General features: G+C 35.7%; 2 protein-coding genes and 1 pseudogene across 2 annotated transcripts; all 3 read left to right on the top strand.

The window, feature by feature from the left end:
* Positions 1–1301: 1301 nt before the first annotated feature.
* Positions 1302–3599, top strand: LOC143628017 (putative galacturonosyltransferase 10). The gene is made up of 2 exons (XM_077097709.1): positions 1302–1506; positions 2014–3599. The coding sequence occupies exons 1-2, from the start codon at positions 1348–1350 to the stop codon at positions 3463–3465; spliced, it is 1611 nt and encodes a 536-aa protein (XP_076953824.1). The 5' UTR covers positions 1302–1347; the 3' UTR covers positions 3466–3599.
* Positions 3600–8188: 4589 nt separating this feature from the next.
* Positions 8189–10220, top strand: LOC143628011 (QWRF motif-containing protein 3-like). The gene is made up of 6 exons (XM_077097704.1): positions 8189–9031; positions 9351–9470; positions 9553–9669; positions 9744–9833; positions 9936–10043; positions 10110–10220. Exons 1-6 carry the CDS (start codon positions 8189–8191, stop codon positions 10218–10220), a joined length of 1389 nt encoding a protein of 462 aa, XP_076953819.1.
* Positions 10221–12081: 1861 nt separating this feature from the next.
* On the top strand, positions 12082–13074 carry LOC143628008 (syntaxin-124 pseudogene; annotated as a pseudogene).
* The last annotated feature ends 461 nt before the right edge of the window (positions 13075–13535 follow it).

Raw genomic sequence — 13535 nt, 5'->3', positions numbered from 1 at the left:
TAATTGTGTCTTTTTTCGTCATTGTGTCTTTTCACATATCATTGTGTCTTTTTGCACACCATTGTGTCTTTTCGCTTATTATTGTGTCTTTTTTTGTCATTGTGTCTTTTTTCGTCATTGTGTCTTTTCGCACACCATTGTGTCTTTTTTCGTCATTGTGTCTTTTTTCGCCATTGCGTCTTTTCGCAGACCATAGCGTCTTTTCGCACACCATTGTGTCTTTTTTTGCCATTGTGTCTTTTCGCACATCATTGTGTCTTTTTTTGCACACCATTGTGTCTTTTCGCACATCATTGTGTCTTTTCTCTTATCATTGTGTCTTTTTTCGTCATTGTGTGTTTTCGTCATTGTGTCTTTCAACTCATTATTATGTTTTTTTAAATACTAATAACACCATTGTGTAATAATAATATGTAAAAATAATGATAAAATAACAAGAAATTATCTAATACATAAAACACAATGATTAATACATTTACACAATAACTTGAAACGTAAAACACAATGGTGAATACGTATAACAGAATGACCTATAACGTAAGACACAATGGTGAATACGTATAACACAATGGCCTAAAACGTAAGACACAATGGTGATTATATATAACACAATGACTTGAAACGTAAAACACAATGGAAAGGACATATTACACAACGACACAACGCACAACAAAAAAACACAATTAGAAAACACATTAATTTTTTTTTATATTTTTATATAACAATATGATACTCATATTAAAGATAAAAAACGCTTATTATTATGATGAATTTTTTTTAAAGAAATAATGTCGGATGAAAAAGTTATGGATATTTTAAAATCATGGGGGAAATTGACATGTGCCTTGCATGTGGAGAGAGAAAGTCAACAAAGATAGGTTATTACCTTCATGCCCTTTCCATCAATTTTTATTTATTAAATTAATCTCAGTTATTCAAATTTAAGATCAATGGACTGAATTCCTTCTCACCTTTCTCATTTGTATTATCCTTTGTATTTTAACTTACCCTAAAATATAATGTGTTTTAGTGTAATTTTGGATTTAGGAACAGAGCGTTGGATATGAAACTTGGGAACAGAGCGTAAATTCCGGTATAACAGAGGCTATCTATACGTAAAACCGTAAAGTATTAAAAATGAAATGAAAGTTGGAAAAACATGAAGGACTATATGAGTAATCCAATCTAAAGATTGCAGTCAACAAAACTAGATCTCTACCGCTGGTGGGTGATGTGATTGCTTTGCTTCCTTCCTCACTCATTGGGTGATACATACAAACCCTAGTTTGATTTCACCTCGTTCAATTGGATGTGATTCTGAAAAGAACGAACGAACGAACGAAGACAATGAGAAGACAAAGGCCGGAGTTCAGGCGGCAAGTGAGGCGGCGGTTTTCGAATGTGTTCTGGTTAACATTATTATTATGTGGCTTGGCGGTTTTGATGTTGATTCTTTTGTTAAGTCGTGAGACCACTCAACCTAGACCCAGATCCCTCTTGTCTAAGGTGATCTCAGTTCCACATTTTTATCTATTATTATTATCACAATTGCATCTTCTTGTTGCCTAATTATTATTATTATTATTATTAATTTATTTATGTCATAATCAAAGGCACATTTACCAATCGAGTCGACCATTTTTCAGTTGAGGATCTATCTCTTTTTTCACTTTGAAAGTTTCTATATTGAACGGGTTTGAAGAAGTTGGATATAATGTACCTGAAACCAAACTTTTAGTAGCCCCAAAACTTGAAGCAAGCAAATGAAACTAAGAAAGAGGGAAAGTTTAGCCTGGTTTAAAAAATTTGTGCCAACTGAACCGAACCGAGTGTACCTTTGCTCGTGCTTGGCTCATTTACAGTCCGAACCCCTAGCTGCTTTCTTTCTTTTCTAGTAATAACTCTTTCTGAATGAAGAATAAAGTCTAAAAGAAGTTCTAAGATTTTGTTGATAGAAGTTACGATAGTTAACAACTTAATTTAACATTCATATTTTGACTCTGTGCTATCCAGAGTTCATACAGGAATGATAAAACCATAGAGGGCCTTAATGTGACTGCTGAAATGTTAAATCCTGATTCAATCACAAGGCAACTGAATGATCAAATATCACTAGCAAAAGCATTTGTTGTGATTGCAAAAGAGAGCCACAACCTCCAATTTGCGTGGGAATTGAGTGCTCAAATCCGAAACTCCCAAATCCTTCTTTCAAATGCCGCATTAAGGCGGTCTCCGTTAACGCTTAGAGAATCAGAGACTGCTGTTAGAGACATGGCCCTTTTACTCTTTCAAGCCCAACAGCTTCATTATGACAGCTCAACAATGATCATGAGACTGAAAGCCAGAATCCAAGATCTCGAAGAACAAATGAGTTCTGTTACTGATAAAAGTAACAAATATGGTCAAATTGCTGCTGAAGAAGTCCCTAAAAGCCTCTACTGTCTTGGTGTCCTTTTGACAACCGAATGGTTCAAGAAATCAGATTTACAGAAAAAGTTTTCAAGAAACGGGCAAATCAGCATGAAATTAAAAGACAACGATCTTTATCATTTCTGTGTTTTCTCAGACAACATTCTCGCCACGTCAGTTGTGATCAATTCAACAGCTTCAAACTCATTACACCCTGAAAGGTTAGTGTTCCATCTTGTAACTGATGAAGTCAACTATGCTGCAATGAAAGCATGGTTTACTATGAATAGTTTTCGTGGGGTGACTGTTGATGTTCAAAAGTTTGAAGATTTCACCTGGTTAAATGCCTCGTATGTCCCTGTTCTTAAACAGCTACAAGATTCCGAAATCCAAAGTTATTATTTTTCTGGCAGTAATGATGGTGGGAAAACTCCAATTAAGTTCAGAAACCCTAAGTATCTATCAATGTTGAATCATTTACGGTTTTACATACCGGAAGTCTTTCCTTTGTTGAAGAAACTAGTGTTTCTTGATGATGATGTCGTGGTTCAAAAGGATTTATCAGGTCTTTTTAGTATTGATTTAAAAGGTAATGTTAACGGTGCAGTTGAAACATGTATGGAGACGTTTCATAGATATCACAAGTATTTAAATTACTCTCACCCGTTAATAAGATCACATTTTGATCCGGATGCGTGCGGGTGGGCTTTTGGGATGAATGTGTTTGATTTGGTTGAGTGGAGGAAAAGAAATGTCACTGGGATTTACCATTATTGGCAAGAAAAGAACATTGACCGGACTTTGTGGAAGCTTGGGACGCTGCCGCCTGGACTTCTTACATTTTATGGATTGACTGAGCCTTTAGATCCCAAGTGGCATGTACTAGGTTTGGGGTATACTAATGTTGAACCTAAGGTGATTGAAAGTGGAGCTGTGTTACACTTTAATGGGAACTCAAAACCTTGGTTGAAAATTGGAATGGAAAAGTACAAGCCTTTGTGGGAGAAATATGTTGATTACAGTCATCCTATGTTGGAAAGATGCAATTTTCACTGATTTGGGGTGGGCTTTTGTTTGTTGTTTAAAGTATATGTTATTTAGTCTAGTGTATAATTTACTTTTGTATACTGTATGGGTCATCATGATGTTACTTATATTAGTCATGTATCAAGACTTTAAATCCCTGTTATGTTATTTTCATTTCCACAAAACAGAGATTGGTAGAAATCCGTTTCCTTGGCTATTGATACATTTGGCTCATTTGGCTCACCAACATGGTTTTGTCCCTCTGGCTTTTGATACCTTTGGCTCCTTGGCACCGGAAGCTATCTGTTTCCTAACCAGGGTCCAACGGGTTGTCCATAGCAATGTGTCAACTCCAAAGGGGCAGAGGTATGTCTTTAGCAGGTTAGGGTTTGCAATTCAGAAAGGGGTGGCGGCGCTGCTTGTTGCCCGCCTACCTGCTATGTTGATGTAATATCTATGTTTTTTTTAATGAAGAAAATACTAGTTGAAATAAAAAAAAAAGTTAGAAATATACTCCGAACATTATTTCTGGAATTAAGAAACTATAAAAATATATATAAAGTATAGTGTTAGAAAATATTTCTATTCCCCTTTATATATACTGTCCTTTTTATTGGAAGCAATACGACAATGTTATTTACAAAAACAAATAGTATATTAAACATAACATAAAGCAGAGAGTTTATAAAATCAAACAACTAAGCGTTATTTGGCTGAGGATTTTTAGTAAACCTGGTTTCCTTTAAACAAATTTCACCTCTTAACTTTGATGACAGTCACGTATGTCTCTCATGATACTATGTTGAAACATTAGTTGTATTGGCGGCGATAACTCACAAATTTATTATTAAACAAGTTTTTTTTATTTTATTTTATTTTTTTTATATTTTGCATTGGACCATTTACACTTTATAGAAAAAATAAGAAGAGAAAAAGTATATCAGTAATTTTAATTATATTTTGAATACATTTTAGCTAATTGCCAAGCTCTCGACAAGAAGATTATGCATATGTAACTTAACAGCTATATAACTACCATATAAAGAAGAGAAAACTTATATTTTCAAGTGCTTTTTACAAACACATTCGTAGTTAGCATCAAAGCATGATGATAGCAACCTCATAGGAGATTCAAATTCGAGAGCCGTTGGGTCACCAGCCGATATCACCGAAGACGGGTTATCCGGGTCAGCAGCAAACGGGTCCACGAGTTGGATCAGCTGGGTTGGATTGTACACATGCAAAAGTGGCTAAAAAACACAAACTCATGCAGTTGCATCCCACGTTTCCATCATTGCCCAAATTTAGTATTTTCAGTTTTTAATCTTTTATTATTATTATTATTATTATTATTATTATTATTATTATTATTATTATTATTATTATTATTATTATTATTATTATTATTATCTGTAATAATGGGTTTCCATTTCTTGTTATTTTAGTGAGTAGGTAGTTAGTATTTTAATCCACTAAAGGCTAGGAACGTGGGCAGTTTTCTTTTTATTTGTTCTATATGTATTTGAACCTAATGAATGAAATGGCAGAAGGTTTATTATGTTTTAATTTGGTTTTTCTCTACTGGAAGGCTAAATATTCCATTGCTATCTCAAGCTTAGCAACTTGAGAGGTGAACTTTGGATACCTACTCGTGACAGGTGGTGAGTCTGTATCTTGTTACGGGTTCGTTTTGCTCTTCGGTTACAATTCGGGTGGTGAATCTGTATCCCGGGTTGTCCGTTGTAATTATCTTTGTTTGATTTCACAGTTTGGTTAGTCGATTGAAGCGGAGTTTATAACATCTGGTATCAGAGCCAAAGTTTCCTTAATTTTCTGTTCAAACCCGAATCCACTATGGCGTATGAACAACGAACGATGGAACAACAAATCCGCGATTTGCAAGATCAATTGCAAGAACTCACACTTGCTATGCAAAGACGAAGGGATGATGATCGAACCCCGCCTCAGTATCGCCCTGATGGTAATGATTATGACACCGATAATGATTCCGTCAACGACTATAACCCGTATGGTCGTTATCCGCGTGGAAACCAACACACCAGTGACATCAGGGTTGATGTTCCTGAGTATGATGGCAAGCTTGATCCAGACGCGTTTATCGATTGGTTGCGCACCGTTGAACGCATTTTTGATTATAAACAAACAACCGATGAAAAGAAGGTCAAGCTTGTTGCTTTAAAGCATCGAAAATATGCCTCTACCTGGTGGGAAAATGTTTGTTTCAAAAGAGACGACAAGGAAAAGACAAGGTTAGAACCTGGTCAAAAATGAAGAAACTTTTGAAGCAAAAATTTATGCCTACGTATTATGTCCAGGAGAATTTCTCCAAACTTCATTCTCTTAAAATGGGTTCCAGACCTGCAGAAGAATACTCTCAAGATTTTGAAGACCTCATAATGAAGTGTGGCTTGGACGAAGACGATCCACAAACCTTAGTTCGGTATCTAGGTGGCCTTGAACCACGGATTGCTCATGTCATCGAGTTGCAACCGTATGCTTCTTTAGCCGAGTTGACCATCTTAGCTCACAAGGTTGATGCTCAGCAAGGTGAAAGGGAAGTATGAAGTAAATCAGTCCACTACTACTACAGTGACATCACCCACCTTTCATCCGCCCACACAACGTCAACCCACTCTCACAAACTCTACAAAGAAAGCCGAAACTTCTAATCTTACTCCAAAAGCACCGTGCCGTTGTTTCCAATGTCAAGGCATAGGCCATATGGCTTATGAATGTCCAAATACTCGGGTTGTCACACTTGCTGATGTTGAGAGCTATGAACAACCTCGTTATGATGAAGAACCAACTGGAGGTGGTGATAATCACAAGTTAGAGGAAGTGGAGATAGGACCTGACGAAGGCGATTGTTTGGTTGTCAGGCGTGCTCTTAGTGGAACAGCTGGTCCAGAAAAGCACTCTCAACGCGAGGCTCATTTTCGTACTCGATGCTCTGTTCGCAACAAGGTGTGTTCGTTGGTTATCGATAGTGGGAGTTGCACTAACGTAGCATCTCAAACCTTGATCACCAAACTACGGTTATCTACGGAACCGTATCCTTCACTGTTTGAAATCCATTGGCTTAACCAAAGCAAAGGTATTAACGTTTCTCGTCGAGTTCTACTTTCGTTTAGTATTGGCAAGAGCTATACCGATGAGATATGGTGTGATATTATTCCCATGGATGCTTGTCATGTGTTGTTGGGACGTCCTTGGTTATTTGACAGGAAGGTGTTACATGATGGATACAACAATACATATTCCTTCACCAAGAATGATAAAAAGATAAGGCTACTGCCAATGGTAAACAATCATGCAACTGAACATAGGGCAACGTCCATGCATCGGTCCAGCAAACAAGGATTATATGAATGTTTTTTTGTCAAAGATTTTGTAAACCGATGGTGGAAAAATCTCTTGCTACTGGTCCACATCAGTTAAATCAAATTGAATTTAAATTTGGTATATCAAGTTTGAGGGCAAACTTTTCTCAAGACGGGGAGGATGATAACAACCTCATAGGAGATTCAAATTCGAGAGTCGTTGGGTCACTAGCCGATATCACCGAAGACGGGTTATCCGGGTCAGCAGCAAACGGGTCCACGAGTTGGATCAGCTGGGTTGGATTGTACACATGCAAAAGTGGCTAAAAAACACAAACTCATGCAGTTGCATCCCACGTTTCCATCATTGCCCAAATTTAGTATTTTCAGTTTTTAATCTTTTATTATTATTATTATTATTATTATTATTATTATTATTATTATTATCCGTAATAGTGGGTTTCCATTTCTTGTTATTTTAGTGAGTAGTTAGTTAGTATTTTAATCCACTAAAGGCTAGGAACGTGGGCAGTTTTCTTTTTATTTGTTCTATATGTATTTGAACCTAATGAATGAAATGGTAGAAGGTTTATTATGTTTTAATTTGGTTTTTCCCTACTGGAAGGTTAAATATTCCATTGCTATCTCAAGCTTAGCAACTTGAGAGGTGAACTTTGGATACCTACTCGTGACAGGTGGTGAGTCTGTATCTTGTTACGGGTTCGTTTTGCTCTTCGGTTACAATTCGGGTGGTGAATCTGTATCCCGGGTTGTCCGTGATAATCATCTTTGTTTGATTTCACAGTTTGGTTAGTCGATTGAAGAGGAGTTTATAACACATTAATAGTTAGCTCATATGATATTTTCCTTTGATTTATGCTTGCCACCGTTTTATTAAAAACCTTTACTACAGTTTTAAGAAGAAGACACAGAAAATAATGGATGGGTGAACATGTCAACAGGCTTTAGATGGCCATCAGGCTAAGGTTTTGACTAAACATTTAAATCCGATTACCTTTCTCATATATGCATGTTTAAGCTAAAGCATCAGTTATAACTTTATTAAATTTAAATCATTTTCAAATGTTGCCATATTGAGCATAATTCGTCTAAACATAACAAAATTCACAAATTCAAATTTGAAAATTACCCCTCAAGGTTAAAAAATATGTACACGTGGTGAGTTCTCATTGGCTGTTTTTTTGCACGTGGCGCCGGCTTCTTAAAACTTCACTACTACCCCTCACAGAAAACCAAAGATTGTACAACCAACAAGGAGAATGTTGTAATTTCACAACCCCGGTGGCCTATTATCCGTTTAGCCGGCACTTGTTGAGCGGAAGGTTTGTTTTTCTTGTCAACTTTCTTCTCGCACTCAAATTAATTTCACACTTTGCTCTCTCACCACCACCATGATCTCCGATGAAACTCGCCGGCAAAAGTCCCGTGAAGTCAACTCCCATTACCTCTCACCCACCGTACCTCTAAACCATAACAGTACTAAACCCAAACCAAAACACAAGCACACCGGATTCATTCGCGGGCTTTGGTCTTCTTCCAACCATGACAATCCATCAACCAGTCTTGCCGATCACGAAAGGCGACGAAAACAATCGCCCGTTCTTAGTAGACAAAAAAGTTATTCGGAGAATGTTTCCAAAACTAAGATATTAAAACTTATATATACGGCCGGAAGACCATCCGTTTCATCTTCTTCTATATCGTCAACAGATGAAGTTATACTTCCTGGGAGATTATCAGTAGACGAAAACGCGCTTCTTCGTCGAAGATCCTCATATTATCAGGATAGTAGTGATCAAGGTTCTCCGTTAACACTTGGTAGAAACTCTACCGCCTCAATCTCATATATGGCGCCTACATTGAGTTCTAAAAACTCCATGCATAATTATAATTCTCCTAAGGTTTCTACTATCAAGACCGCCATGAAAAGGGTGAACTCTTTGTCTTCTTCTCCAAGATCGGAATGGGAGTCTTCGCCATCGCGCTTTGGATCACCGTTGTTTTCGAGCTCAAAACCGCCTACTTCAAGTAAAAAGAATATTCTGCATATTGGCTTGGATTTAATCAAGGGTAAGAAAAGAGGGTCGAAGTTGCATTCTCCTTTGGGTACGGGTACATGTACGAATATGGAGAATGTTCATCGGTTGCGAATGCTGCATAATACTTTGATGCGATGGAGGTATGCGAACGCTAGAGCACAACATGTTCATAACAACATAGCTCTTCAATCCGAGGTAAACAAAAGGTTACTCTTTAAATTTTAAAAGGCCATGCAATTACTCACCCCCACTTTATTTCACACCATCAAACAACCGTTTGTTGTTTTGACCAAAAAGAAGTCAAACCTTGAAAGTTATTGGCCAGAACGGCCGTTTGAACAATGTTCAGACGAAATTGGAAGTCATCTTTTTAAATTATTAGTCCGAAAGGCTTGTTTGGCTTCTATCCGAGCAGCTGTTAAAAACGGTGTGGGATTAGATGTTAGACTGTATGTATACAGATGACTCGTTTTTAAATTATTGAACTTCTTTAAAGTATATGTTTTTATTGTAGAACAAGTTATTATGTGGCTTTGAAGGTGTGGCAAAGTTAAGGCAATCAGTGGTACAAAAAAGGTTGCAACTACAGAAAGAGAAACTAGAAATGAAGCTCAATCTGATCCTACATTCTCAAGTGAGTAACTTTTGAATCATCGATCGTGCATTTGGTTTAATGATACAATGATGTCTAACCATGGAATACAAACTTTGTGTAGACTAGAATGTTGGAGGCATGGGGAGAAGTTGAAAGGAGACACATGTTAGACGTTTCTGTAATGAAAGACTATTTACACGCAGTTGTTTGTATGATACCACTTAATGAAGGAGCCAAGGTAATTTAACTAACAACTAATGAAAATTCCTAAAGTTAACAACTCAAAAGTACGTACAATATCTATATGGATAGGTGGATCTTGAATCGGCTACAACAGCTTTCCAAAGCACATCAGATACGGCCGACTCAATCAAGTCGGTGTTGTCTTCAGTTTCTCCGACCGTAAGCTAGCTAGCTAGCTATGTATAATTTATTCCTAGTTTGTTGTGCTTGATTTGCATGCTATCTAGCTAACATGTTAATATTCAAATCTATTTGACATAGACTCATGAAACCATGGTTATACTTTTGGAACTAGCGGAGGTTGTAACTCAGGAGAAGTTGTTGCTACAAGAATGCATTGAGCATTTAAGGACCATTTCGTCATTAGAGGTAAAAACTAATTTCTTGATCACTTTATAAGTTAACTAAAACTACTTATTTGACTAATATATACAGTATTTCTTTGTGTCGAATCATGTGCTTAAACAGATTCTGGAGATAATTTTAAGGTGTAACATTATGGCCATGGATTCATCAGATGAGCAAAGACAACAGATGTTTATGTAGCTTACAATGAAAAAGTAAGCCCAATTCATAATTGTTGGCCATATATCGTCTATGATCACTTCAGGTTTGAATATTCAGCCAGCCTGTGTATATAATTAACTATCCAAATTTCTGCTTGTAGCGAAATAATTAAGTAGGCGAATAAGAAAGGTGTAATCTGAACCATTTTCCAAGGATACTATATGGTTGCTAAAATCCTTGTCCAAGTTTGTTTGAATTCGCTCGAATATGTTGGAACTGATATGCAAGTTTTTGTGCCACTAGGATCCTAAATTCTTGAAAAAAGAATTTCATATGTATAGATAATTTGTGCTTTGAGATTATTGATGTTGGGATTGTAGCCTACCAGAGGATTAGAAACATTTTTTAATATAAAATGGGCCTTAATTTTATTATTCACTTTGACCCATCAGAAAACTTGAGATGGTCAACAACCCATGGGCTATAAACGAGTCTAGTCAGCATGGATACGAGCTTGAGCTTGAAATTATATGAGGCAGCTCGGCTAAGCTCAAGCTCAAAGTTAAACGAGCCAAGCCATGGGTCAAGTCAAGCCGAGCTTGGCTAGGTTACAAAAATGAGCCGGATCGGCTCAGGTCGTCTTATATCAAGTTTTTTTAGCTAGTTTTATTCGCGCTTTTATTGAATGGTGTTTTTGAATAGCCCGGGGGTTGTAGAATAAGGATGGAATGAGTTCCTTTTTCAAGTAAAAGAATTATTACATTGTCTTTTAAGTACCTTGAATTCAATAAAAATATTGAAATTTTAAACCGCTCACCATCATCACCATCACGACTTTCATCGTCATCTAGCGAACACCACAACCGCTACAATTGTCAGTTCCAAAACCTCCACATAGTGAAGCAGCCGCCGCCACGACCACCTCTCCCACCACATTCCAGTTTTTTTTTTTTTTTTTTTTTTTTTAATATATTTACAAATCTAGCAATAGTATGTTTATATCTTATAAATCTAGCTATAGTATGTTTATATCGTCAACCAAATACATCACCAATTCGAACTTCTTTGGCGTATTCCAGTTTTCTAATCCAATTCATTTGAAATATTTTCAATATAAATCCAGTTGCCTTACATTTCAATTCTGTTTATAGATTTTAATTAGTTATTTTAGAAAATCAGTAAACAAGGGTGGAGCTCGTATTTGATTCACTATTATCTATATATGAACAATTTGAAGGCCCTAGTGCTACCCACGTTTGTTCAGTGATGATACATAATAGTATATACTTGGCACAAAATCAAGAACATGCTTTCCAATAAAAGGCTACTACCATATACCCTAAATGAATTTTGTTAAACGAAACTTGATTAAAGTTGAATAGAAAATATTTATTTTTTAATTATTATTATTATTACGGAGTATTATTATTATTAATTTATTATCTATAAATGTTATTTTTATTTATTTTTTTACGTGGTTATTCACATTGTATTTCACGTCATATTCATGCTAGTTAATTCACTAAAAACTGGATATAATTTGTGTAATGTCTATGGTTATTAGATAATAATAATAATAATAATAATAATAATAATAATAATAATAATAATAATAATAATAATAATAATAATAATAATAATAATAATAATAATAATAATAATAATAAATACATTGTTTTTAATGCTGGATACATGTAAAAGAAATAAATTAGGATGCTATTGCGATAAAGTCTTTTGTAGTTACAAGATTATAAAATACATTATATTATTTTAAAGATGTTGGTGTATAGTCGTTGACTTTCTTTATAAGATCGTAAATGTTAATGGATCTCCAATATCACCATTGCAACTTGCCAACATTTGTCATTACTTTTCATATTCCTTTGTTAATATATTCTTGTTTAAAAACCCTTTCAGAAAAAGCTAAACTAAAAATCCCTCCTCCCAAAATCCCTTTCAAGACAACATGAATGATTTATTTTCCAATTCCTTCAAGCAATATCAAGAGTTAAAGAGACAAGCATACGTTGATGACATGGAGACTGGTGGTGGTGTCGGACGCGAAACAGTCAATCTTGACAAGTTCTTCCATGACGTAGAGAATGTGAAGGATGATATGATGGCTGTTGAGAAGCTCTACAAGAAGCTACAAGAGTCAAATGAGGAAAGCAAGATGGTCCAAGATGCCAATAAGATGAAATTGCTTAGATCTAAGTTGGATTCGGATTTTACTCATTTGTTGAAGATTGTGAAGGTCATCAAGGGAAAGCTAGAGGCCCTTGACAAGTCTAATGCGGAACATCGAAAGATCCCGGGTTGTGGGCCTGGCTCATCAGCTGACCGGACACGCACTTCAGTCGTTAGTGGTTTGGGTAAAAAGCTTAAGATCATGATGGATGACTTTCAAGAACTACAGACCAGAATAAATGATGAATATAAGGAGACTATTGGGAGAAGATACTTTACTATCACCGGTGAGAAAGCCAATGATGAAGTAATTGAGAACTTGATATCTAGTGGAAAAAGTGAAGATTTTCTTCAAAAAGCAATACAAGATCTAGGAAGAGGACAAATTATGGACACAATTTCAGAAATTCAAGAAAGGCATGATGCGATTGTCGAAATTGAGAAAAATCTAATTGAACTACACCAAATCTTTTTAGACATGGCCGTGATAGTAGAGGCCCAAGGACAACAGTTGAACGACATTGAAAGTCACGTGGCGCATGCGAGTTCTTTTGTTCGGCTTGGGGTTGAACAAATAACAGAAGCTAAAGAGTTGCAAAGGAACTCAAGAAAGTGTACTTGCATCGCCGTGATCCTCATCCTTGTTATTATAATATCTATCATGACTATATTCCTCTTGTTACAAAAGTTATTAAACTTAGAGTAAGAATTTTGAGTTCCTACGTTACCAACGTTTATGTTACTATGTTCTAAAATTATGGTAAACTTGGATAAAAAAAAACAATCTATATAACTTTTAACATAACTATAATTTAATATGAATCAAATCATGAATACGATGGATGCCTCCTATTCACATATATTTCATCCGACCCATTAAAAGTATCATGGTTTAAAAAAAAACAAAGTTCAAGGTAAACTGAATAATTACTTTTTTTTGCTTACCAAATGACAATAATGCCCTTGGAAATTGTGTTCATCAATATTGTTTTAGTTAGTTGTGTGTGTTTAAGGGTAACTTGGAAATTTGCTAATAAATTTTGAAAGTGAACATTTGTAAGTATACAAACAAAAAAGGAAATATAGACACTTTTAATAAGACACGGAGGAGTATAAAATTAACAATCTGGTAATATAATTAACCAGAACGTGGGTGCCTACTTGACG

The sequence above is a fragment of the Bidens hawaiensis genome, unplaced genomic scaffold, assembly GCF_021521415.1.
Source record: "Bidens hawaiensis isolate Kalapana, Puna unplaced genomic scaffold, B.hawaiensis_p1.1 tig00004773_1, whole genome shotgun sequence".
NCBI lineage: Eukaryota > Viridiplantae > Streptophyta > Magnoliopsida > Asterales > Asteraceae > Bidens > Bidens hawaiensis.
This window is presented reverse-complemented; position numbering and strand designations above follow the sequence as displayed.

Bases quoted from the DNA above. Each gene is read 5' to 3' on its own strand.
- LOC143628017 (XM_077097709.1), top strand. From the start codon at position 1,348: ATGAGAAGACAAAGGCCGGAGTTCAGGCGGCAAGTGAGGCGGCGGTTT. The intron at 1,507-2,013 runs GTGATCTCAGTT...TGTGCTATCCAG, and splicing joins CCAGATCCCTCTTGTCTAAG to AGTTCATACAGGAATGATAA.
- LOC143628011 (XM_077097704.1), top strand. From the start codon at position 8,189: ATGATCTCCGATGAAACTCGCCGGCAAAAGTCCCGTGAAGTCAACTCC. The intron at 9,834-9,935 runs GTAAGCTAGCTA...TATTTGACATAG, and splicing joins TGTCTTCAGTTTCTCCGACC to ACTCATGAAACCATGGTTAT. The intron at 10,044-10,109 runs GTAAAAACTAAT...TAATATATACAG, and splicing joins GGACCATTTCGTCATTAGAG to TATTTCTTTGTGTCGAATCA.